The sequence below is a fragment of the Gorilla gorilla genome, chromosome 9, assembly GCF_029281585.2.
Source record: "Gorilla gorilla gorilla isolate KB3781 chromosome 9, NHGRI_mGorGor1-v2.1_pri, whole genome shotgun sequence".
NCBI classification, from domain to species: domain Eukaryota; kingdom Metazoa; phylum Chordata; class Mammalia; order Primates; family Hominidae; genus Gorilla; species Gorilla gorilla.
In genome coordinates, this window is record NC_073233.2 from 8,920,679 (window position 1) to 8,947,603 (window position 26,925).

At 54.3% G+C, this 26,925-nt stretch overlaps 1 protein-coding gene across 4 annotated transcripts in view; it reads left to right on the forward strand.

Annotated features, from left to right (window-relative positions):
- The first annotated feature begins 9,700 nt into the window (after positions 1-9,700).
- The window catches only part of KCNQ1 (potassium voltage-gated channel subfamily Q member 1), a 402,294-nt gene continuing 385,069 nt past the window's right edge, over positions 9,701-26,925 (forward strand). The window contains exon 1 of one of the 4 annotated variants that reach the window (XM_055355159.2): positions 9,701-10,203. In XM_055355159.2, coding sequence (XP_055211134.1) covers positions 9,818-10,203 — 386 coding nt within the window. In that variant the 5' untranslated portion in view covers positions 9,701-9,817. Of the gene's footprint in view, positions 10,204-26,107; positions 26,422-26,925 lie in introns of those variants that run through there. The other 3 variants (XM_055355158.2, XM_004050446.5, XM_055355160.2) reach the window with 3 other exon arrangements.

The window sequence follows — 26,925 nt, forward strand, 5'->3', positions numbered from 1 at the left end:
TCTATCCGTCCATCTGTCTGTCCATCCATCCATCCATCCATCCACCAATCTATCCATGCATCCATCTGTCTGTTCATCCATCTGTCCATGTGCATCTGTCCATCTGTCCATCTATCCATCCATCCATCCACCAATCTGCGTATCCATGTATCAAACTGTCCATCTGTCCACCCACCCACGCATCCATCCATCCATCTGTCCATCTCTCTATCCGTCTGTCCATCACTTCACCCACCTGTTTTCTCCTCTCTCCGGTCACCCACTCACCACTTACTAACTTCTCCACAGTGCCTAGTCTCTCCAGGATGGCGAGTCAGTCTCTGGTCTCAGGATGCCCACACACTGGGGAACAGGCAGCAGGTAGCCATGGGGGATTGGCCAGAGCACCCCAAGAGCGTAGGCAGTTCTCGTGGTTTCTCCCCAGCCAGCACATCTCACAGAAGAGGACACTATCCTTGAGGCCGGGAGCCTCACCTCCCGCTCCCCTGACCTCCCCCACCCCGTAACCCAGCAAGGCTGGGAATTCAGTAGGTGCCCAATAAATCCCAGCAGGCTGGCTGAGTCATCCCACCTCCTCCTCCCCTACTGATCACCCATGCAGCTCCTGGCCCCATTGCCCAAACCCTGCCAGCCTTTGGGTGACCTGCTCAGCCGCCACCTCACATCCACTCTCAGCTCGGGGCCAGCTCTGGGCTCCAGCCCGTGATGGGCCATGGTGGGCTTCAGAGGGTGAGCCCCCCACACCATTGTACCAGTCTGGCAAGACGGATGAGTGCCCTGGTCAGGAGTGGCCCACCTTGGCCTGGAAGGATGTAGGGACAGGCTGCCCACCCCCATTTGCCCGCCTTCTCTGAGTGGCTAGGACAGCCACCACCACTCTCCAGGGAGGGGAGGGGCTGGCCTGTCACACGTCCCAGACAGGCCTGCCTGGGCCCACGAAAGGGCTATGTGTGGAGGTGGCAGGCTGCTGCCCTGGGCAGGGGCCCCGCCAGGGCTGGGGAGGCCTCAGACCTTTAGATTGTGGGGCCGGTCCCCAGCACTCCCACTGGGGGTGGGAAGCTTGGCGGCCAGTGACGGGAGGGTCAGCGGAGGGGCCCGTGCTCCTGGCTGAAGGCAACCTCCCACACAAGGCGATGCCGACAACTCCAAGAATCGATGCTGTGTCAGGAGCAGTCTCCGGAAGTGATTTCCGCCAGATGGGCTGGGCCCAGGTGGGAATCTGGGAGCTTCCCCAGAACAGGGAGCATGAGACCAGCCCAGAGAGTCTGCAGTGACATCAGATGACCTAACCTCAGATCAAAGCGAACGCAGCTGGAAGCAACCCGCTCGCCCACCTGGGCACTGGGCCGAGACCCTGGGTCCTGGGCTGGGAGGAGTGAGTGTGGGTGTGTGACCTGCAGGGAGGGCCCCGCCACCAGCCGTGAGCCCACAGGGTGTAGCTCCCCACCTCTCTACTCTGCCCCACTGCTTTCTGTCCTGGGTGCACCTTTCCCAGCCTGCCGGATCCTGCTGCTTTAAGGCTGCCTTTCTTAGGAGAAGGGATGGGGGATCCCCAGGTCCTTCATGGTGACAAAAAGGCTCATTCACACATGCACACCTACACATACTTGCACACGTGTGGGCAGACACACATACAGCCTCAGTCTTCCCTGGCTGGTTCCCAGCTTGTCATCTTGGAAGAGGAGGAGGTAGGGTACACCCAAGCTGTGAACTGGGGGACAGGTCATGGCACACCCATCTCCTACATCTCCTGATTTCACAGGTGAGAAAATTGCCTTGGTGGGGAGCCCTGGCTTCAGTGTGCATGTGGACCTGCTCCTGGGTGGGGGGTGCCTTTCTCTATGAAGGCGTGTCTGTCCTGCACCACTGTGGGATTCACGAAGGCAAGGCCTCTTGTGCAGTGTGTGGGGCACAGTCAATGCCGGTGCTGACCGTGGAGTGACCATCTGACATAGCCTGCAATCAGGAAGGACCATGTCAAGGCAGAACTGAAGCACCCTGGGCTAGTTCTGGCTCTGTCCTGCTGTGGTGCCCAAACTTGGGGACCCTCAGGACATTCCAAACCTCAGGGTCTCCTGCACAGGAGAGGGGGAAGTACACTAAAATGCAGATTCCTGGGGCCGACCCAGCCCCACTGTACTGGGTCTGCATTAGAGGCTGTTTACAGAGCCCTCAGGCAACTGCCCTGGGGTCCCCTCCCAGACCTGCTGGTAGGGGTGGGTCTGAGCTGACCGGTCTTTATGAGCATGCGGGGGCAGGTAGTTAGGGAATAGGTGAGGCAACGATGAACCAGGAACCACCTGTGGGATTAGGATCAAGAACAGGGGCTTGCTGATGAACGTAAATATAAAAATCCTCAACAAATACTAGCAAACCAAATCCAGAAACACATCAAAAAATTAATTCACCACAGTCAAATAGACTTCATTCCTGGGATGCAAGGTTGGTTCAACATATGCAAATCAATAAATGTGGTTTGTCACATAAACAGAACAAAAAACCATATGGTCCTCTCAGTAGATTCAGAAAAAGTCTTTGAAAAAATCCAAACATCCCTTCATGATAAAAACCTGCAACAAACTAGCCATCAAAGGAACATACCTCAAAATAATAAGAGCTGTCTATGACAAACCCACAGTCAACATCATATTGAACGGGCAAAAGCTGGCAAAAGCATTCCCCTTAAGAATAGGAATAAGACAAGGATGTCCACTCTCACCACACAAAAAAATTACCTAGGAATACATCTAACCCAGGAGATGACGCATCTCCACAAGGAGAAACACTCCTGAAAGAAACTGGCTGGATGCAGTGGCTCACACCTGTAATCCTAGCATTTTGGGAGGCTGAGGCGAGCGGATCACTTGAATCCAGGAGTTCGAGACCAGCCTGGCCAAGATGGCGAAAACCCCAACTCTACAAAAAAATACAAAAATTAGCCAGCCATGGTGGCATATGCCTGTAGTCCTAGCTACTGGGGTGGTTAAGGTGGGAGGATCACCTAAGCCTGGGAGGTTGAGGCTGCAGTGAACCAGGATTGTGCCACTGCACTCCAGCCTGGGTGACAGAGTGAGACCCTGTCTTAAAAAAAAAATTATAGATGACACAAATGGAAACACATTCCATGCTCATGGGTAGGAAGAATCAGCATCATTAAGATGGTCACATTGTCCAAAGCAATCTACAGATTAAGCGCTATTCCTATTAAACTACCAACGTCATTTTTCACAGAATTAGAAAAACTACTCTAAAATTCATATGGAACCAAAAAAGAGCCAGAATAGCCAAGGCAATCCTAAGCAAAAAGAACAAAGCCAGAGGCATCACATTACCTGACTTCAAACTAATGTTCAAGGCAACTATAACCAAACCAGCATAGTACTGGTACAAAAATAGACACATAGACCAATGGAACAGAATAGAGAGCCCAGAAATAAAGCCACACACCTACAGTAATCTGATCTTCAACAAAGTCAACAAAAATAGGAAATGGGGAAAAGACTCCATATTTAATAAATGGTGCTGAGATAGCTGGCTTGCCATATGCAGAAGAATGAAACTGGACCCCTAATTTTCACCATATGCACAAGTGACACAAGACAGATTAAAGATTTAAATGTGAGACCTCAAACTATAAGACCACTAAGAGAAAACGTCGGAAATACCATTCTGGACATCAGCGCTGGGAAAGAATTTATGATTAATTTCTCAAAAGCCATTGCCACAAAAATATACATTGACAAGTGGGACCTAATTAAGCTAAAGAGCTTCTGCACAGCAAAAGAAACTATCAACAGAGTAAACAGACAACCTACAGAATGGGAGAAAATATTTGCATCTATGCATCTGACAAAGGTCTAATATCCAGAATCTATAAGGAACTCAAACAATTCAACAAGAAAAAAATAAATAACCCCATAAAAATTGCTCAAAGGGGATGAACAGATGCTTCTCAAAGGAAGACATCCATGCGGCCAACAAACATAAAAGAAAGCTCAGCATCACTAATCATTAGAGAGATGCAAATCAAAACCATAGTGAGATACCATCTCACACCAGTCAGAATGGCCTTTGTTGAAATATCAAAAAACAATACATGCTGGCGAGAGTGAGCAGAACAGGGAACGCTTATACGCTGTGGGTGGGAATGTAAATTAGTCCAGCCACTGTGGAAAGCAGTTTGGAGATTTCCCAAAGAACTCAAAACAGAAGTTCCATTTGACCCAGCAATTCCATTAATTCCTGGATACATATACAAAAGAAAAATCATTCTACCAAAAAGACACCTGCACTTCCATGTTCATCGCAGCACTATTCACAATAACAAAGACCTGGAATTAACCCAAGGTGCCTATCAGTGGTAGACTGGGTAAAGAAAATGTGGTATATACACACCATGGAATACTATGCAGCCATGAAAAAGAATAAAACCACGTCATTTGCAGCAACATGGGTCCAGCTGGACACCATTATCCTAAGCAAATTAACTGAGGAACAGAAAACCAAATACCACATGTTCTCACTTATAAGTGGGAAAGTGGGAACTAAATGATGGGTGCTCATAGACATAGAGATGACAACAATAGACACTGAGGACTAGTAGATGGTGGGGGAGCAAGGGTTGAAAAACTATTGGCTACCATTGTCACTGTCTGGGTGATGGGATCATCCATACCCCAAACCTCAGCATCACGCAATATACCTATGTAACAAACCTGCACACATACCCTCTGAATCTAAAAAAGAACAGCAGGGCCTTAAATGGGGCGATGCCTTACAGATGTGGGGCATCATATCTGTAGGAGACATTCGCCAGGCAGAAGGATCCTCTGGAGAGACACATCAGCTTGAGGAATACAGGGTGGTGGCTCTGTCCAGCCACCCTGCCCCATCTCCTACCCTCCCATCCATTCTGCATTGAGTGCCTACTGCATGCAGAGTCCTCCCTGCCCCATCTCCTACCCTCCCATCCATTCTGCATTGAGTGCCTACTGCATGCAGAGTCCTCCCTGCCCCATCTCCTACCCTCCCATCCATTCTGAATTGAGTGCCTACTGCATGCAGAGTCCTCCCTGCCCCATCTCCTACCCTCCCATCCATTCTGCATTGAGTGCCTACTGCATGCAGAGTCCTCCCTGCCCCATCTCCTACCCTCCCATCCATTCTGCATTGAGTGCCTACTGCATGCAGAGTCCTCCCTGCCCCATCTCCTACCCTCCCATCCATTCTGCATTGAGTGCCTACTGCATGCAGAGCCCTCCTCCAACAGCAAATACCTCCCAGATTTGCAGAAGGGCCTGCTCCAGGGTCTCTGTGGAGACGCCCCTGGGACCCTTGCTGACCACCCTCCACAGTCTGCACCCCCATCCTGTGCCCCCTTCGTTTTCTTTGTCTCACCACTCCCTGGTGGTCTTGCACGCAGCTCTGTGACCTGGGCCCAGAACAGCACCTGGCACTCAGCCGGTGCTCTGCGAGGATCTGGGGGAATGGACGAATGATTGAATGAGTGAATAGGTAGGAAGACTACCTGAAGGAGGATGTTGGCCAGGAAGCCTGTGGTGGCCTGGCTGTTCTAGCAGCCCAGCCCTGGCCCACAGATGCTGATCTCACAGCAGCCACACACCCTTCCCTTGGTCAGCCTCAGCTTCCCCATTCCTCATGCATTCTTGGTGACCTCTGAAGCTCCTCCCACTGTGGGCCTCTGACCCTGCTGGAGGAACATGAGGTGAGCCTGGTGAGCTGAGGGATGTCGGCAAACAGCCCTGGAAGGTTGGTGTGAGGTAGATTGAGTGCCATGTTTCCAGAAGGTTCTGAGGCTCTGGGACAGCCTGAGAGCCTGAGAGGCTGGGAGAGGGTTGCCTCCCTGTTCATGCTGGCTGATAGGTCTGTCAGCCTTTGCATCTAGGACAGCCAGGGCTGGACATGTGCACCCACCGGAATGATAGAGGAGGGGCTTTCCTCAGTGGAGGGTGTGTCCTGGAGAGAGCAGGTGGCAGCTGGGAGGCTGCAACCCTGTGGTCCTGCTCCCTCAGCTGATGGGGGCCCTCCTCAACTCCTTGCTCACACAGAGAGTGGCCACTGGGCTCGGTCAGGCCCCACTTGTATTGCCTGTCCTACCAGGCCATCCACCCTTACTCCCCCACCCTCAGCCCTTGGCCTCACCTGAGCCCACACCCAGCCCAGCCCAGCCCCACCTTACCTCACCTGTGCACCTGGCCTTACTCCCTCCTCTCAGTTCCCCACCTATCCCCCTTCAGCTCCTTGGAGCTTGCAGGGAGCTTGAAGACAATCCCTTGTCCAGCCTCTCTCCTGCCTCAGTGTCCCCAAGCCAATGGGACCCCATACCCCCAGAGCAGCAGGCTGTGGCACAGCTCAGGGCCCAGGAGACAGCCCTGGGGGCCTCCAAGAAGCCTCCCTAGTGAGTTATTAGAATTTTTTTTTTAGATGGAGTTTCGCTCTTGTCACCCAGGCTGGAGTGCAGTGGTGCGATCTCAGCTCACTGCAGCCTCTGCCTCCCGGGTCCAAGTGATTCTTCTGCCTCGGCCTCCCGAGTAGCTGGGATTACAGGTGTGTGCCACCGCACCCAGCTAATTTTGTATTTTCAGTAGAGACGGGGTTTTACCATGTTGACCAGGCTGGTCTCAAACTCCTGACCTCAAGCGATCAGCCTGCCTCGGCCTCCCAAAGTGCTGGGATTACAGGTGTGAGCCACTGCGTCCGGCCTAGAATTTTTAAAATATGGAGGCTTGACCTGCTTGACCGCCCTGCCTTTTCACTCGTCTTCAGAATAATGAGCAAAGCAACCTGCAGAAGACCAAATAGGATTTTTCAGTATTATTATGAATGCATGGGCTTTTCAGCTATTTGATGTGTTTTAATCCATGACTCTTTCTGATGCTCAAATTGTCCCATTGTTGATCAGCCCCTTCTCAAACTTGACAATGAACAATAGTAGGATATACCTTTTTCCTAAGATAAAATAGCTGAGGAGTCTATGCTAATATAGTCCATTCAATTTAAGGACTGGTTTGTACTTCTTTAATTTTTTAAATCTATATCACTTTTATACTGAAAATCTTGGTTCCAAAGGAATTTAGCATCATTCTTTGATACACACACACACACACACACACACACACAGAGTTCTTTGGGATCCTTTGGTTCTTTGAGTATTAGTGATCATATTGATCATGGCACTCCATCGTGTGACTGTACCATAGCACAGCTGAAGCAATTGAAGGACATTGTGATTGTCTCTAGACTTTTGCTAATATAAAAAACGCTGCGTTGACTATCATTATGTATATGTACTTTTCTATTTTTCCTACATATCTTTGGGTTATTTCCTAGAAGTGGGGTTTCTGTGTCAAATGATACATTTAGTAATATCGCTAGGTCTCTTTTCTACCAGTGATGAGGAGTGCACCTGTGCCTGCTGCCTCTCCCACGGAGTTGCCATCAAAGGTCTGGATTTTTGCCAATCTGATAAGCAAGCAGTGGTATCAGAGTGTACTTTTAATTTGCATTTTTCTTGTTATAAATGAGGTTGAACATTTTTTCATAAGTGCAAAGGTCATGAACCCCATTTCCTATGAACTGCTCATGTCTTCTGCTCCCTTTTCTACAGGACTGTCTGGCAGGTTCCTCACCTCAGTTTTGGATGTTCTTTATGTATCAGTGATATTAATCCTTTGTGATCAAAACTGCAAATACTTTTCCCATTTGGTCATTTGTCTCCTTTACTTTGCTAATGGTGCTTCTATTTTAATTTTTCTTATTTTATCTATTGCTTTTGGATTTCAAGTCATAGTTGGAAATGTTTTCCCGATTCACAGGTTCTTGAGGAATTGACCTGTACATTCTTGTAGAATTTGCATGGCTTCATCTCACCCTTTACACTTAAGCCTCTGATTCATTTGAGATTTATTCTCGTGTGCGGTGAGATGGACCCAAGGTATCCTTTTTCTTTCCTTATGACTGTCCAGTTGTCCAAACGCTGCTTATTCAAAGCTCACCTTCCTCCTGCTGAGGTGGGAGGGGAAGGCAGAGACTCCATGCAGGTGTGTGTATGTTCACCCGGAAAGTAACTGCTGAATGCGTGCTGTGTGCCCTGCAGAGCTGACTGACTGCCCCCATCTTCTGACCCACTGCCCTTCTGCACCTTCACTGATATGCTTCCCAGGAAGGTACCCTCTCCTCGGCCTCCCTTGTGTTATCACAGTGCCCAGCACAAGCTGGGACCCACTCCATCCACTCTTGCTGCAAATACAGACTGTGCACTCCTGTGTGGCACCTCACTAGGGTGGGGAGTCAGGCGTCAAGGGCCTGGGCTGGACTCCGTCCACGATAAAAGAGCAGACTTTTGGCAGGGGGGTGGTAGATACATCAAATTGACCCAGGGTGCTCAGGGACGACCTGGAAGTGTCGCATGAGTTATGGGTCTCCTGGAGGGGCGGAGAGTCACCGCTGAGCTCCACCTTTAGTCCCTGCCTCAGGGCTGTGTGCAGTATCCTGAAAAAAGCCGGTCTTTTCTGTTGGCTGCCCCCCACCACCCCCGCAAGCCTGAGACGTGCTGAGACCCAAATGCCAGTAGTGGGCGGGAGGCAGTGCAGAGACCTGTGAAAATCTTCCGATGTGACCAACCCACCCCCACCCAGGGGAATCCACGGGGCGCAGCGGCAGCGCGGTCTCGACGGTGGGGAGGACAAGGCGCCCATTCTCCAAGTTCCTAGGGTGGCGCAAGCGCCTCTCCCTTTACCTGCCCAGGCAGCCCCGCCCGCTATGCCCGGCAGTCAAACCAGGTCCAGACCCCGGCTGTGCCGCCCCCACCCCCCAGCAGCCCTGCCGGCTCCCCACCCGCACAGCTCCCACTGGGGGGTACCTGACAGTGGTGGTCCCATCTCACCCTCCCGGTCCAAGGGCCCTGGTGGGAAGCGACCCGAGCGTATTCGCCGCCCGCAGCTCGCGCGCCTGGGCACCCGGGGGCGCTCACAGTGATCGCGGGGCCAGCACACCCTCACCCAGGACATCCCTTTCCTCCCCCCACCCCCAACTCCGGAGTGGCTCAGAGGGAGGGAAAGTAGATGCTGACACCCTACCCCGCCCCTCCTGCCCCCGCTGTGCCGTTCTCGGTCGTGGTATCGGCCAGGCCTTACCCCTTCCTCCCTGGCGCAGCTGGGGTCCTCCTCCGGGCCAGGCAGAGCAGGCGGGCATCAGAAGTGGGGGCCAAGCAGGTGGGTGAGGGCAGGGCAGGAGCAAGGAGGGGAGATGCAGGCGGGGCGGGGCCAAGCAGGTGGGTGAGGGCGGGGCCAAGCAGGTGGGCGGGGAGGGGGCGGGGCCACGCGGGGTAAATGCACACAGGAACGGGGCCAAACAGGTGGGCGGGGAGGGGGCGGGGCCAAGCGGGGTAGATGACACGAGCGGGGCTAAGCAGGTGGGCTCGGGCGGGGGTGGGGGCGGGGGCGCAGGCGGGGACGGGGCGCGGACAGGCCAAGCCAGGGGGTGAGGCGGAGGCAGGGCCAAGCCGGTCCGTGAGGGAGAGGGCGGGCCAAGCCGGTGGGCGCGGGCAGGGACGCCCTGTGCGCGCCGGACCGGCGGGGGCGGGGCGTGCAGGCGGGGGCGGGGCACGCCGTCCCATGGGACCGGCCCTCGGCCACTGCCCCCTCCGGCCCCGCCCCGAGCGCCCGGGCTGGGCCGGCAGCGGCCCCCCGCGGCGGGGCTGGCAGCAGTGGCTGCCCGCACTGCGCCCGGGCGCTCGCCTTCGCTGCAGCTCCCGGTGCCGCCGCTCGGGCCGGCCCCCCGGCAGGCCCTCCTCGTTATGGCCGCGGCCTCCTCCCCGCCCAGGGCGGAGAGGAAGCGCTGGGGTTGGGGCCGCCTGCCAGGCGCCCGGCGGGGCAGCGCGGGCCTGGCCAAGAAGTGCCCCTTCTCGCTGGAGCTGGCGGAGGGCGGCCCGGCGGGCGGCGCGCTCTACGCGCCCATCGTGCCCGGCGCCCCAGGTCCCGCGCCCCCTGCGTCCCCGGCCGCGCCCGCCGCGCCCCCAGTTGCCTCCGACCTTGGCCCGCGGCCGCCGGTGAGCCTAGACCCGCGCGTCTCCATCTACAGCACGCGCCGCCCGCTGTTGGCGCGCACCCACGTCCAGGGCCGCGTCTACAACTTCCTCGAGCGTCCCACCGGCTGGAAATGCTTCGTCTACCACTTCGCCGTGTGAGTATCGCCACCGGCGACGGCCGGCACGAAGGTGCTTCCTGAGAGCTGGTGTGGGGGAGCTCTGTCCCAGCGCCACCTGCCCCGTCGGAGCTGCGACCCCGGAGCAGAGGAGGGAAGGAAGTGGGGAAACGCAGAAACACAAACTCTGCACTCTCCCTTGAAGTTCAGAGGCGCTGCTGTGTCTGGGGGTGCGCATCTTCTCGCAGGCCCGGCGTGGGGAGGGAGCCGGCTGGGGAGGGGACCACCTGGAGCCCAGAATTTGGCTCCACACCTCCGGGAGGGTAGTCCAGGTGTGAATCCTTCTGGGAAGAGAAGCGTGCTGGGGAGCGCACCCTTGGGTGCAGTAAGATAACTCCTCAAGGTCGGCTGAGACTCGAGGCTCAGGAGCCCCCAAGAGAGAAGGCCCCTGATGTCCGGTGCCGCATCTCAGACCCCCTGAGGCCCAGGTGGACTCTGGGGCAGGGGGCTGTCCAGGATAGGAAGGTGACGGTGGCGGTGCTCCCTGAGGGCTCAGCATGCCACGGGCCGTCCCCACGGGCCCCACATTAACTAACTGAACCAAGCTCATGAAAACCTGGCTTGATGCAGAGAGCGGAGAGGCACGTTTGCAGCTCTCACTAAGAGGCAGCTGTGCTCCCGGAGAAAGCAGCGCTGGTAGCAGAGGCACCTGGCCCCCTGTTACCAGGTGGTTCCAATTCCCAGTACAGCGTGCCTGAGCAGGGCTGGGCACTGGATTTCTCAGGGACGGGCCTGGGAAGTCACCTCCGGGAAGGTCCAGGCTGCTCTCTTCCATGCCTGCCTGGGGCCTTCCCCTGCTGCCCCAGTGGCCCTACTTCCTGGCTGCCCAGCCAGCGGCCTTTTGGTGTGGTGCCAGCCTCTGGCCTGGGAGCCTCTACCCAGACATCCCATGGCTGATGGCCGTGGGGCTCACCTGAGGGCTGAAGGGTGGTCTCCCTGAGCGTCCTCAGGTGGAAGCATTTCCTCTGCCTCGGGCAGGCTCAGTAGAGAACTGGCTGGAGGGCATCCAGAGGCCTGTCCATGCGTGCTGGCAGCTGCCACCAGGGCCTCAGGGCGGGTGACAGCAGGATCCAGGCCCCAAATGGCTTCAAGCATCGTCTCAGGTGAGGGGGTGGGGTAGGGGTCGAAGGGCTACTGCCTTCCTTGCTAAGAGGTGGCCTTCCACATCAGGAAGAGGAAGTCTCACCCACCTCTGTCCTCAAAGATGTGGTTGGGGTGTGGTCTTGAAGACTTTTCCCCACCCCAGCTCCCAAGCCCCTGTCTCCTGACATGTCAGTGGGTGCCCGAGCCACAGCCGCTGCTGGTCTGTGAGAGGAGCTGGCTCTGCTCGTGGCTGCAGCAGCGGGGGCTCGGCTTGGGGTTTGGGAGATATTTGTGTGCAGTGACCCCAGGAGAACCCACCCAAGTCCGATGCCACTGTGCAAATGTCTAGCAGATGCCAGGTTCACAGGTGCTGTGTGCTGGTGGCCACCTGCCTCCCGGACCCCAGACTCTCTGAGATGTCCAAGGGTGGGAAGACCTCCTCAGCCAGAGGCCAAGGCAAAGTGCCCGCAGACCCCCTCAATTCTCGCTTGTATTCAGGTTTGTGGACACATGCCTCCGGGCTCACTGCAGCCACCCGTGTGGAGGAAGAGGAGGAAGAGGGCTCGCCGCGCCCCAGAGGAAGTCTCTGCTTGCACTTGTGTTTTCTTCCTGATTTGGATTGTTTAGGTCTTGGAAGTTTGCTCAGCAAGAGTCTACCTTCGCCCAGCCTCTGCAGAGCTGGCAAGGCAGGGGTGGCTTCTGGGGACAGGGGCAGGATGGCTTCTGTGAGGGGGTGGCCAGGAAAGGGATGCTTCTGTGAAGTGGCCAGATCTGGGGCTGGTCCTTTCCAGTTCTGGGTCCTGTCCCTGTAAGACGTGTGCCTGGCCCTGGGAAGTTGTCATGAACAGCCCCCGACCCAGGTACCTCCATGTGGGGTGGGACTGGAGGTGGACCCTGACTGGGCAGGACATGTGGCTTGGTGGGGGCCTGGGAGATGTGCTCCCACCCTCAGTGCCCTAGGAGGTTGGCAGGACCACTCTCGAGGGGAGACCTGGTCATAGAGCCAGGATGGCAGAGTAGCTGGAGGCCACGTGCAGCCTCACGAAATCAGGTCCAGCCTTGCGCCAGTCCAGCCTTGTGTTGCTGTAAGAAGTCTTGGCAATGGTGGTGGAGACAGGGCCCTGTCCTTAGGTGGATTGTGAAATGAGAAATATTGTGGTTTCTGGCCTGAAGACGACAAGCCTGGCCTTGAAGAGCCAGGGCCCAGGCATGTGTGCAGGGGGGTTGAGGCAGGAGCCGGTGTTCCGCTGACCCTACAGGGCTAGGGCGAACTCTCCTGTGTGTGCCTGGGGAAGCCAGCCAGGATATCCTGTCCCCTCCTCGGGGAACCCCCCCCCCCCAGGAGAGCAGCTCTTCCTGTGTTCCTTCTGGCCTCCCTGGGCTGGCCGAGGTGGACACGGCACCTGGGCCACAACTCTTGCCCGCTTAGGCTTCCTGCCCCCAACACCCCCAGTTATCTGTGGTGGCTTGCGCCCCCACTGGGGGCAGCTCCCATCTTAGCTGAGGGGATGGGGGTCCATACAGCCCTGCTGCACCCAGAGGTCCTAGCTCCCTTGCTGTGAGCCTTGGCCAGGGGTGTGGACATCCAGCTGGCATCTACTCTGGTTGCTGAGATGCTTGGAGATCCTGGTTGTGGCCAAGGAGAGGGATTTGAGGGGGGACCTGCAGTGCATGGAGACTGCCCCTGTAGGCTCTCAAACCTAAGTCTGGCTCAGCAGCCCCTGTTCCCCGCTCCTACAGCCTTGGCTTTCCCTGTTTCCCAAGAACTTTCCAGGGGTGTTGGCAGAACCCTCGCGGATGCATGTTAATCAACAATGGAGTCAGAAGCAGGTCCCAGAGGTGGATTGGGCTGATCTGGTTGCCTCCCCAAAAGACAAGGCCATGCAGAGCCAGCTCTCAGGGTGCAGCACCCAACTTGGTGGACTCCAGTGCCCTCCTGTCTCCAGGCTCTGGCATTGGAGTCCGAAGCAGCTGCTGGGCAGTTGTTCTGCAGCTGGGCAGGGAGGCCAGAGGCCAAGGCAGGTGGTGGGGCTGGGCACATAGGAGAATGGGGCTCTCTGGGCCATCAGGTCTCTTTCTCTCCATCTTCTTTAAGATCCGTCCACCTACTCCTCAGCCCTAGATTCCCAGGAAAACTGGGAATTCCTTTTGGGGCTTTTCCCAGTGCTACCTTCTGTGGGGCATGAGCCCTTGGTCTCATCCCCTGGCTGTCTGGGGTCCCCTCACCTCCGTTGCAGACCTGGCCCAGTGTTTCTAGATCCACTCTTGCCAACATGTCGAGTGCCTAACTGTGGCTTCGTACTAGTTGGGGGGAACACAGGCATCCCTTACCCCTGGCCGTCAGCTGGGGAGGGGGTAGTCCAGGTGGCAAGAGCCTAGAGCCTGGGAGAAAGGGCCTCCCCAGCCTGTGTGGGGACAGGGGATTAGGAGGGTGGTAGGGACTTGGGTCCTTGCAGGTGGCCTGGGCAGTGCCTGGTGGGCATGGATCAGGTGGCAGGGCTTTGTGTCTGGGCGTGGCCCTGTGGCTGGGCTGCCTTGGCCAGGGTCCTGGGCCTTCTGAGTCTGCGTCTCACTCTCTGTGCCAGGCTCCTGGTGCTGGCACCTTCAGTGCAGGGTGCCTCGGTTGGAGGGAACATTCACCCGTGCCTGGCACTGAAGCCACAACTCCCTGTGGGCATGGTGCTTGCAGCTTGAGCCTACAACCCTGGGGTACTGGGGGCAGGAGGGTCCCTTTTTGCTTGGCAGTTGCGAGGTACTGGAAACTTTGCACATAACGTGCGGGCTGAGTTGTGTCACAGGGCCGGGTCTGAGGGAGGGGCTTTGCGGGGACACTCCTGGGTACTGATGGGATGAACTTCCGCTGGGCGTGAGGGCCTGGGATGCTTTTGGGCCGGCCAGTGCGAGGTCAGGTGGTTGGAGCCAGGGAGCTGGCACGTCAGCTGCTGCTATGAGTTCTGCCACGTGCCGTCCTGGCATGTGGCACGTCTTGCAGAGGACAGGAAGGGTGAACAGCTCCAAACCCACCCTATGTGTGCTCCAGAGCTGGAAACAGGTTGTGCGGAGCTGAGTGCCTTTGGGGGCAGCTGAGATGGGCAGGAGCACCGTGCCCACCGAGGGTGTCAGAGTGACAGGGGTTGCCAGGCAGCTCCACCCGGGTGGCTGATGCCCCCGTTTTTAAAGGCGTTGGGTGCCGAGAATTCCCTTCCTGCTGCCAGGCTGGTTTCAAGTCTGCTCCTTCTGCACTTGATGTCCTTGCCAGTGTGATCCAGAGCTGCTCAGACGAGCAAGCGTCCTCGAGTCCCAGGGATGCTGTTAACAGGGCAGCGGGTCCAGGGAGCTGGTCCTGATGCAGGGGTCTTGATGCAGCGGGTCCAGGGAGCTCATGCCTTCCAGTGATGGGAATGCCACCGGTCCCTGTAGCCAAGGTGCAGATGCACGTGTCCTGGTCCTGAGCCCCTGCTCGGCCCTAGGCAGGGCCCCCAGTTCCCTGCATTCCACCCACCTTGTCTGGGAGGTGGACGAGCCCTCCCTAGCCCTGACATTCCAAACTGGCTTTTGGCCCCTGCGATATCTCGCTGTGATTCAAGACTCTGTCCACGGGCAAGAACAACAAGGCTGGGACAATCTCATCTCAGGCACCTGTGGGAGGAGACAGCTCCCAAGGGCGGTGATGCCAGGAGAACATTCCAGGCCCAGGAAGAGCTGAGAGAGAGCAGATGCCCAAGGCGAGTTGCCGGTGTGTGGCCAGTGCTGGGAGAGCATGGTGTCGGCCCGGGGAGATGCTGCAGAGAAGCTTCCAGAAGCCCAACATCTGCTGCTGGAGGGGAGAATGAGGCAATGAATATCACCATCCTGGGCCACTTTGACCCAGACCCCAAGGATTTGGTTACAGAGGGGAGGGCGGCAGCGTCTGGCTTCACTCTCGGGAGGTGCCTTGGGGCTGGCCAGTATGGGATTGCTGTCACTGTGGGTCACTCCAGCCCTGGATGCTCCTACACCATGCTCTGCTTGCATCTGGGGTCCCTGTGGGCACGTTGGTGAGACCGTCCTGGCCTCCACACCCCTTCCTGGTGGGTAGCTGTCTCTCTCCAGCAGCTCCTCCGAGCACCATGAGAAACCCCAGACCTCACAGATGCAAAATTATCGTGGTTGACAAAGGGAGGCGGCTGGTGTCTCTGGTACTGGCTGGGTGACCACAGGGATGCCGCGTGACCCTAGTCCAGGGGGCCGTTTTTACACGAGGCATCTGACTATGTGATAGGGTGTGGCTTCTGCTGCCTGGCCCAGCCCTCTTCTGGGAGCCCCACGTGGGTGGGTGCTGGCTGGGGAGGGGCTTCTCTCTGGGGAGCAGGCCCTGGCTGGAGGTGGGGAAGATCCATGATGGGACCCAGGTGTCTTCCCACTTCTCGACCATCTCCTGGGAAGTTCTGTTTGGTTCAGGGTGTGGGGTCCATCTGAGCAGGCATGGTGCTTCCAGAAGGATCCAGGTTAAGGGTGGTGGGTCCAAGGGGGTGCCTGAGCCCTTCTGCAGAAACACCGTTCCCCGTAGAGCAGCAGTCCCCAACCTTTTTAGTACCAGAGACCTGTTTTATGGAAGAAAGATTTTTCCACCGGGGCAGTGGTGATCTTGGGATGAAACTGTTCCATCTCAGATCATCAGGTATTAGATTCTCATAAGAAGCGTGCAACCTAGATCCCTTGTGTGCACAGTTCACAATAGGATTTGTGCTCCTGTGAGAATCTAATGCCATCGCTGATCCAACAGGAGGTAGAGCTCACGTGGCCGTGCACATTCACCTGACGCTCACTCACTGCTGTGCGGCCTGCTCCCTAACAGGCCACGGACCCGGGGTTGGAGAACCCTGTCTTAGAGGATTGAGGCTCGGGGCCATGGGATCGGCACTGTCATTGCCCTTGGAGGGTTCTGAGCACTGGAAGGACCTGGCTGTGGTCCCAGGCACTGTGTGGATGGACCAGCAGGAAGGCTCCCAGGAGGGTCGTGGCTCCCTCATTGGCACCGGACTCTCAGGATGAGCTGCCTGGAGTCTGTTGGCATCTGCCTGGCTGCCTCCGGCAGGAACTTCTCCTGATTGAAGAGCCGGGCTGGGGAGCTGACTCCAGGACAGGCCCCTGCCCACTCTGGGACCTGGGGCCTGGGCTCTGCTCCCCATTTCGCTCATCCACTCACAGATGAGGACATTTGGGTCGCCTTACAGATGAGACAACTAGGCCTGGCCACTTTGCTCATGCCACACCCAGAAAGCCCTCAGGACACCCAGAAGCCCTTAGGATGCCCAGAAGCCCTTAGGATGCTGTGGTCTCGAGTGAGGTGGTGCACTATTCCTGGCCTCAGGCCCAGTTTGTATCCATGGGCACCCCCACTCCCACCTAGCACTTGCCACCAGGAAGCACCCTGAGGACTGTCCCCTTTGAGAGTTGGCTCTCAAAGCCTTGGTCTGTGCCTGCGTCCTGGCAGCAGGTGAGCTATGGCCGCCCTCACCCAGAGAGTGCAGGTTCCCTGGGGGCGGGGGCTCTTAGCTTTCCCTCCATATCTGCTAAGGTGCACACCTTTCTCTGCTGCCTTCCAAAATCATACTCTGGGGCGCACTGAAAGGGTGCTCTGAGTAGCTCTCCCCAGCTCCTGGCTGAACTTGCTCCAGGCAGAGATTTGAAGAGATTCAGGAAGCAGGAACCACAGGCAGAGCAGCTGAACAGGGACCCCCACCCCTGTACTCCCTTTGGCCCTGGAATGCTCCTCTGCATGGAGACAGCCCAGCTGCAGTGGGACCCCTCACCCCACCCTGGGGCCAGGGGCTGTGTCCTCGACTTCCATACAGAGCAGCCCGGGCAGCTTAGAGGAGGGAGCAGAAGGAGCTCTGACTGAGAAGGGTAGACCCCTCCCAGAGGCATCCCCACCCTGCCCCAAAGAGGGGAGCAGCTGGAGACAGGGGGCGGAAACTTCCTCTGGCTATATCTAAGCAGCCCCGGGAACCATGCGCTTCAAGCGTTTGATCTTGGCGGGCCCTGGGCTTGGCATTCTATTCCGTGACGTCTCCAGCTGTTCTCTTGTGAAGAGTCAAGTCTGTGTTCTTGGCTAGGATGGCTCAAATATTATAAAACATACAGCTTTGCTAATTAAAACAGCATGACATTGCCTTATAGGCAGGCAGATCACCAATGGAACAGCTTTTTAAAAACCGCATGTAACTCCATTGTATATGAAGTTTCGTAAAAGAGGCAGCATCTCCCACCAGTGGGGAACAGATGGGCGGCTTCATGCGTGCTGCGGGGTGGGTGGGTGGCCACGTGGAAAGTGACCAGACTGCACCCACTTGTCACGTCACATACTAGGATAGACTCCCAGTGGGTCAGAAAACCACTTGGGTACCTAAAGAAAGCGCCTGGAATTCTTTAACCTGAGAGCGAAGAAACTTTTCTATGACTTGAATGCTAGATGCGTGGAGGAGGAGATTTATGTGTTTGACCACATAAGAAAGAAGCAACCTTGGCTGGGTGTGGTGGCTCACGCCTGTAATCCCAGCACTTTGGGAGGCCAAGGCGGGCAGATCACCTTAGGTCGGGAGTTCGAGACCAGCCTGACCAACGTGGTGAAACCCTGTCTTTACTAAAAATACAGAATTAGCCGGGCGTGGTGGCGCATGCCTGTAATCCCAGCTACTTGGGAGGCTGAGGCAGGAGAATCACTTGAACCTGGGAGGTGGAGGTTGCAGTGAGCCAAGATCACGCCATTGCACTCCAGCCTGGGCAATAAGAGTGAAATTCCATCTCAGGGAAAAAAAAAAAAATCTTAATGGGAAACAGCCAATGCCAGGCTGGGGGAAGATGTGATGTTTCACGAAGGGTTAATCTGTTTACTACAGAAAGAGTTTCTGAAAACAGAAGAAAACCCACAGCCAGCAGGAGATGTGAATACCACTCACAGGACAGTGACCCACAGGGGGCCCTTGAACATGTGAGAAGGTGCCGCCTTCACTCCTGGCGAGAGGGGTGTTGAGGAAAATGTCACTGAGGTCCCTTCTGGCTGGCAGAAATCCTTTGGCATTTGCTGGTAGGCATGCAAGAGGGTAGACTCTGTGAGGAGGGGATTTGGCAACATCTAGCAAAACTGTCTGCACTGACCTGTGACCCAGCAACCCCCTCCCCGGAACCTACCTGAAGGCACTGGCAAAGGCAGGAAAAGCTGCGTGTGCAGGGCTGCTTGTGAAAGTACTGTTTGGAAAACTGCAAATGCCCATTGTAGGAGACTGGTTGAATCAGAGATTTGTGGAATATTATGCAGCTGTCAAAAAGGAATGCATAGATCTCTCTTATTATGGAGTGATTAGCAGGATTTATTTAATTATTTTTTTAGGCAGGGTCTTGCTGTGTTGGTCAGGGTGGTCTTGAAATCTTGGCCTCAAGCAGTCCTCCCACCTCAGCCTCCCAAAGTGCTTAGATTACAGGTATGAGCCACCACACCTGGCATATCAGGATGCTTTTTAAGTGAAAAAGCACAGTGAATAAAAATATAGCAGCTATTCTTCATCTGATAAAGGGGAGGATGCAAGTCTGGATGTATATTAAAAACAAAAGCAATGGAAGCCTCCAAATCTTAAAAGTTTACCTCAAAAGGGTCGGGGTGGGGAGGTGGCATATGGAATCAAGATGCCTCTGAATGTACCTGGTTTTGTAGATTTCACTTTGGAGCCATATAAATAAATAGCTTGCATAATTTTTAAAAAGCTGTTCGTAATTGCTTGGTGAAAAATCCCTAAATAAATCTTAACCAGAAAAAGTAGTCCCTCAAAATTGAAATGAAACAAATGAGCCTAAAAATGTGTGCTGAATTAGCGGCTTAACCACCCAGAAGGACTGATTTCAGGTGACATATTTCTAGCGGGTTACTGCTGAAGACAAATAGAGCTGCATGCAGTGGCCACATAATTGTTGTGATGCTATTTGTTATATTATTCTAAGAGTGCTGCATGGGAATTGCAGGTTAAGGTAAGTAATTGTGTTGGTATCACCAAGAATGGAGGTTTTACAAAATATGATTCACATGTAAACAGAATTAAAAACGAAAACCGTATGATCATCTCAATAGATGTAGAAAAAAACTTTTGATAAAATTCATCATCCCTTCATTTAAAAACCCTCAACAAAAATAGGCATCAAAGGAACATATCTCAAAATAATAAGAGCCATCTATGACAAACCCATGGTAAATGTGGTACTGAATGGGTAAAAGCGAGACACATTCCCCTTAAGAATAGGAACAAGACAAGGATGCCCGCTTTCACCACTCCTATTCAAAATAATACTGGAGGTCCTAGTCAGAAAAATCAGGCAAGAGAAAGAAAGAAAAGGGGATCCAAATAGGAAAAGAGGAACTCAAATCATCTTCCTTCACCGATGATGATAAGATTCTATACCTAGAAAACCCTAAAGAGTCTGCCAAAAGCCTTCTGGAACTATAAGTGAAGTCTCAGGATACAAAATCCATGTACAAAAATCAGCAGCTTTTTTTTTTTTTTTTGAGACGGAGTCTCACTCTGTCACCCAGGCTGGAGTGCAGTGATGAGATCTTGGCTCACTGCAAGCTCCGCCTCCCAGGTTCACACCATTCTCCTGCCTCAGCCTCCCGAGTAGCTGGGACAACAGGCGTCCGCCACCACGCCCGGCTAATTTTTTGTATTTTTTAGTAGAGACGGGGTTTCACCATGTTAGCCAGGATGGTCTTGATCTCCTGACCCTGTGATCCACCTGCCTCGGCCTCCCAAAGTGCTGGGATTCAGGCTTGAGCCACTGCGCCTGGCCAATCAGCAGCATTCTTATACACCAGTGATGTTCAAACTCAGAGCCAAATCAAGAATGTAATTCCATTTATAATAGATACAAAAAGGATAAAATACCCAGGAATACATCTAACGAAGGAGGTGAAAGATCTCTACGCAAGAGTTACAAAACACTGCTGAAAGAAATCATAGATGACAGAAATGGAAAAACATTCCATGCTGATGGGTTGGAAGAATCACTATTGTTAAAATGCCCATACAGCCCAAAGCAATCTACAGATTCAATGCTATTCCTATCAAACTACCAATGTCACTTTTCATAGAATTAGAAAAAACTATTCTAACATTCATGTAGAACCAAAAAAGAGCCGAAATAGCAAAAAAGAAACTAAGCCAGAGGCATCACATTACCTGACTTCAAACTATACTTCAAGGCTACAGTAGCCAAAACAGCATGGTATTGGTACATAAACAGACATATAGACCAATGGAACAGAATAGAGAACTCAGAAATAAAGCCACACACCTACAGCCATCTGATCATCAATCAAATCAACAAAAATATGCCATGGGGAAAAGACTTCATATTCAATAATGGCACAGGGATAACTGGCTCCCCATATGCAGAGGAATGAAGTCAGACTCCTATCTATCACCATATACAAAAGTTAAAGACAGATTAGGTGTGGCCAGGCACAGTGGCTCATGCCTGTAATCCTAGCACTTTGGGAGGCCAAGGTGGGTGGATCATGGGGTCAGGAGTTTGAGACCAGCTTGGCCAAGGTGGTGAAACCCCATCTCTACTAAAAATATAAAAATTAGCTGGGTGTGGTGGTACGCACCTGTAGTCCCAGCTACCTGGGAGGCTGAGGCAGGAGATTGCACCACTGTGCTCCAGCCTGGGTGACAAGAGCGAAACTCTATCTCAAAACAAACAAAAAAAAATTAAAAAAGATTAGATGTAAACATTAGATTACAAACTGAAAAAATCCTGGAAGAAAATACTCTTCTCAATATTGGCCTTAGCAAATAATACATAGCTAATAAGTCCTCAAAAGCAATTGCAGCAAAACTAAAAATTCACAAGTGGGACCTAATTAAAGAGCTTCTGCACAGCAAGAGAGACTGCCAAGGGAATATACAGATAACCTACAGAATGGGAGAAAATATTAGCAAACTTTGAACTGACAAAGCCCTAATATCCAGAGTCAACAAAGAATTAACAAATCAACAAGCAAAAAAAAAAACCCCATTAAAAAGTGGGCAAAAGGGCCGGGCATGGTGGCTCACGCCTGTAATCCCAGCACTTTGGGAGGCCGAGGCGGGCGGATCACGAGGTCAGGAGATCGAGACCATCCTGGCTAACATGGTGAAACCCCGCCTCTACTAAAAATACAAAAAAAAAAAAAATTAGCTGGGTGTGGTGGCAGGCGCCTCTAGTCCCAGCTACTCGGGAGGCTGAGGCAGGAGAATGGCATGAACCCAGGAGACGGAGCTTGCAGTGAGCCAAGATCATGCCACTGCACTCCAGCCTGGGTGACAAAGCAAGACTCTGTCTCAAAAAAAAAAAAAAAAAAAAAACAAAAAAACAAAAAGTGGGCAAAAGATATGGTAGACAGTTCTTAAAAAGAAGACATACAAACAGTCAAACACATGAAAAAATGCTCATCACTGATCATCAGAGAAATGCAAATCAAAGTCACAATGAGATACCATCTCACGCCAGTCAGAATGGCCTTTGTTTAAAAAGTCTCAAAACAACAGATGCTGGAGAGGCAGTAGAGAAAGGGGAACACTTACACCCTGTTGACGGGAATGTAAATGAGTCCAGCCACCATGGAAGGCAGTTTGGAGATTTCCCAAAGAACCAAGAGTTGAACTACCATTCGATCCAGCAGTCCCATGTGCTGAGTTTATACCGAAAGAAAAATTAGTCGTTCTACCAAAAAGACATATGCACCTATACATTCATGGCAGAAAGACATGAATCAACTCAGATGCCTGTCAATGGTAGATCGAATAAAGAAAATGTGATATATATACACCATGGAATACTATGCAGACGTGAAAATCATGTCCTTTGCAGCAACATGGTTGCAGCTGGAGGTCGTTATCCTAAGTGAATTAATGCAGAAACTGAAAACCAAATACTGCGTGGTCTCATGGATTATAAGTGAGGGCTAAACATCAAATACATGTGGACATGATGAGAACAAGAGACACTGGGGAATACAAGAGTGGGGAGGGAGGAAGGGGAGCAAGGGTTGAAAAGTTACCTGTGGGTGCTGTGTGCACTATGTGGGAGACCGGATCGTTTGTACTCCAAACCTCAGCATCCTGCAAGATACCTCTGTGACAAACCTGCACTTGTACCTCCTGAACCTATTAAAAAAGTTGAAAAAAATGGAAACTTTTGGCATGGGAGAAAAAAAAAAACAGATGTAAGTTAGAAGAGGTTAAGCAAAAATCCTCCATCCCTGCATTTGAATGAGGACTATCAGTATGCATCCATGATGACGTTTTCTTAAATATCTCTGTTTACTGGAAAGGCCCAGGACCAAGGACCACTCAATAGCTAAGAGCATCTCTAGACCCCAGACTGTGGCCTCTAGGTACCATTTCCCCCTGAAAGAAACCAGGGTCCCTGGCGGATTCCAGGTCTGTGGCAGGAGACGTGCAAGCTAAGCCTGGAGTATTCATCACAGCAGAAGGCAGGGAAGTTATCAAAGGCCCCCTAGGGCCATGTCACTGGAACTTGAAGGTGTCCTTGTCTTCCCCCTTCTCCCCAAGCTGAAGATGCAGTGGGTAAGCCTCACTGAAAATAACAGAGGAAGTGGATGAGCTGCATTGATGGGGTTCAGATCCCAAGTTCATCCTGATACTGAGGGGCAAAACCAGCGGACTTTGATTTGCATTTCTCTAAAGATCTGTGGAGGTCAATAGGGAGACCACTCATGATGTTGAATCCTGGCAAGCAAACGGAGAGAATCTGACATGTGTCCCTGCCGTGATTAACCTGTGAACTGTAACTCGGGGAAACCCAGTAGCTGATGGGGTTGCGTCCTTCTTCGGGACTCCCGCAGATGCTGAGGCGGCAGTTTTGTTAAAGTCCTGCCAGGCTCCAGCTCCTGGTGAGGTCAGGGATTCCGCATGGAGCGTCACAGCTGCCAACCTCTCCAAAGCAGTAAAGGCCTTCAGACAGTGCACAGAAAGTGCTCCCATCCACAATGCTTCCTTGCCTGGATGGATGGATGGATGGATGGATGGATGGATGGATGGATGGATGGATCGATCTCACCAAGCCTCGTGCTCTAAGTACAAGTTTACTGGAAATACTCAGGCCAGAGGAACGTGCTAAATGATACTACAAGAGGCCACTTGCAAAATCCCAGTGGTGGGGGATGGCTCTATAGGACACATGACCTGATTTCCTCAGTAAGTCAATGACCAAGAAATAATGGAGAGAAGGAGGAAAGAATCACCTATCCACCAATTGTGACATATGGCCTTAGTTAGGTCCTCACTAAATGATGACAAATATTGTATTAAATTACTTCTGGTTTGCTGCATGTTCCATTTTTGCCCATGCCCCACCTGCCATGGTGCATTTCTGATCCACGTGCCCAGTTGGGAGGCTTTGGGGTTGTTGGGATGCTTTTGTGAATGGCTTCCTTCCTTCCCAGGCACAGGGGCTTTATGGGGCTCTGGAGCAGACAGACCAGAGTTTGCACCCAGCTCCCAGCTGGCCATGTTACCTCAACTGCAAAACGAGAGGCGGACTTCCTTGGGACATGGTGGTGGGGACACTGTGGTCTGTCTCCTCTGGGCGCCCCGTGGCGCCCGGTGGTGTGAGGTTAGGATGTGGGGCGTGGTGTCCAGGGACTGTGTGGCCTGCCTGGAGCTGGGCAGAGACAAAGCATGCATGTGACACTCCCTGACTTCAGGCCATAACAGGGGCAGGGGTGGGGGGCAATCAGGGTTCCTAGAGGAGAACCCCATGTAGTTCCTCACTGCAGGGCTTGGAGGGAGCAGGTGAAGGCTTACCTGTCTTAGGTAATGAGGAGCTGTGGGGGTCTGAGACAGCTCTGGTTCCTTTAAGGGTAGGTAGGGGTCACTGCCAGTCTGTAGCTCCCTCTGTGGGGGGCAGGCTGTGGCACTGTGGTGACTGGCAGTACTGACTTCCTCTAAGCCAACCGGGCAGGGACAAGTCAGCTTGTTGTTCCGTCCACAGTGGAGGGCGGCCCTGGGGGTGAACGGCTGACCGTGAGGGTGTGGTCCCTCCCCCCAGACCAAACCTGGAGGCCCCCTCGGCCCTCCTGCCTACAAAGAGTTCCCCCTTTGTGGCGAGAGGCCTGGGTCTCAGAGGTAGATGAATGGAGTCATGAAATCAGGGAAGGGTTCCCTTCTGCTTAAAACCCACTCTCCTTCCCATGCAGCACAGGTGGCCGCCTGCGGCTGGGTCAGAGGACTGGTTTAGTAAGAATTTTTTTTTTTTTAAATGTGGTTACCTGCTAGCCAGAAAAGGTGTGTGGTTTCGCAGTCTTTCAGACAAACTGAATTTAATAGTAGCTGACGTGAACCCCTGTTTCTCCTCTAGGCTCCAGAGCCACACCCCAGTGCAGGCGTGGAAGCTCAGTTCCTCCAAAACCCGGACAGGCCTTGGTGTCCTGACTGCCACCCCCAGGGGGCCCCTCACTCGAGTCCTTGCTTACAGTGCCCATGGGCAGCAGAGGTCTCCGGAGACGCAACAGGGCCCAGACCCCTACCAGCCTGTGGCCCAGCTGGGGGCAGGACTCCGGGGCAGGGTCAGTCCCTGCGTGACCTGATTCTCTGTGGGCAGGCCAGGCAGGGTGGCTGCAGGGCGGCGGAGCCTGTGCTGCTGGCCTGCATTTCTCTGGCTGGACAGATACTGCGCCCATATCCCTGGTCTTTCAAAGGGCTCTGTGGCTGGTGGAGGGCAGCAATGCCCCAAGGGAGGAGCAGGTGCCCAAGCCCCCAGGTGGCCCTGCGGGTACGGGTACTTGTTTACTCTGTGGCATCAGTCCTGCTTCCCAGCTCAAGGCCCTGGCCTCCACAGGCCTCCTCCCTTCCTCCCTTCCTCCCTCCTTCCCTTTTTCCCTGTGGCTCCGAGGCCCACAGGAGAAAGGCTCCAGTCTGTGTCCATGTGTTTTGGAGGCCTCTCAGGTACAGGGACTGTCAGCCCAGCTGTAAGTGGACCTTGGACCACAAATTTGCATGGGCCCCTTTGCTAAAGCCCTGTGCCCACTGCCGGGGAACGCTGGGGACTCTGCTGTTGTGGGGCAGTGGGGCTGGGTGGGAGCAACCCCCCATCCGGGTGGCTGTGGCCAAGGCCCTTATGAGAGGGTGGTAGGTGTGTCTCCACAGTGGGGGACCAGATCTCTCTCTGGCCCCAAAGACTGCTTCAAGCCTTTGGAGGAGCACTTTGCCCCAGGCTAGGGTGTGACTGCTTCTGGTTTAGGGTTGCTGCTTGTGCAGGTGGCCCTCTTGTCGGTCTTGTCTGCTGCATGGGGGTGTGGCCTCCTGTGGATGGCCCCTGTCCTGGGTGGTACTGCTGCAGGACCTGGGTTTCCGGGGGTGTCCGGGAGTTGGATGGGCCTCACTCTCCTGGCCTCCACTGGGTCCAGGAGTGGCAATCTGTGAGCCAGTGGCTGTGGCTGGGGGCAGCCTGGGGTGGTTGAGAGGCCCTGGGCAGCCACCTTGCATCTCTGAGTTTGTCCTCATGTGTCTCTGGTCCTGGGGCTGGAACTCGGTGTCTGACCTGGTGATGGGTCAGGTGTGATCAGGTGTGTGGGGCTCGGTCTGCATGTGCAGGGCTGTTTGAAGGCCTGTGGGGCCGTCTGATGCCCCCCTTTTCTTCAGCCTCGGAGAGGATGGCTTCTCAGGCCGCCTCGCAGCAGATTTGCAGTCTGGTTGCTGTCGTTCCTGAAATAGCCTCTGAAGCTCTGTCCGGGAAGGGAACCTTGAGTGTGGAGGAGATAAGCCTGCTGACTGGGTGAGCCGGCCGGGGCGGGGGTGGCCCCTCTTCCCTTCTTCCCCTGCAGCTTCCATGGCCTGGGGCTGTGAGAGGCCCGGGAAGGCACTGTCTTTGCGCCCGCACATGTGTGTGTCTGGAGTGTAGGATGGCACTGGTGCCGGGCCTGGATTTACTCAGCCCAGATCATGGCTGCTTTTGTTTACGTGGCCCCTGCTCTCACCCACAACTCCAGGTTTCTGGCTCTCGGGAATTTGAGGCCTGTGGCTGCTGTGGACCCTGGGAAAGAGCCTGTGCTTCCTGAGCCAGTGCGGGGCCTGGCATGGAGTAGGTACCCCGGGAGTAGACGGATAGGTAGAGGGAGGGATGGGCAGGTGGATGGGGGGATGAATTGTGGTCAGTTATGGGTGGCAGGTAGATGGGTGGACAGCTGGATAGATGAAGTACTGGGTGGGTGGAGAGAGAAAGGGGTGGGTGGACGGAGGGATGGGCAGGGAGAGAAATGGATGGGGCATGCTGCTTCCAGCACCCACTGGGTGCAGCTGTCTGCCGTCTGCTGTCCTGGGGGAAGGTCTGGAGAGGGCCTCTCGGTGAGTGTGGACTCAGCCAGCCTAGCCCCAGTGCAGCTGGGATGCATTGCTGCTCCTTCCGCCATCCCAGCAGCTGTCCAGCGATGAGACCCAGCCCCACTGTGTCTTTCTGGGATTCACAAGAATCCTTCCCTGGGCTGAGGGGGCGTTGCTGTGGGTGTATCTCACGGAGAGCCCCAAGGAGCCGGGCAGGAGCCTTCTGGTGGTTTGGGTTCTGGATTGGTGGGTGCTGGGTGGGTCT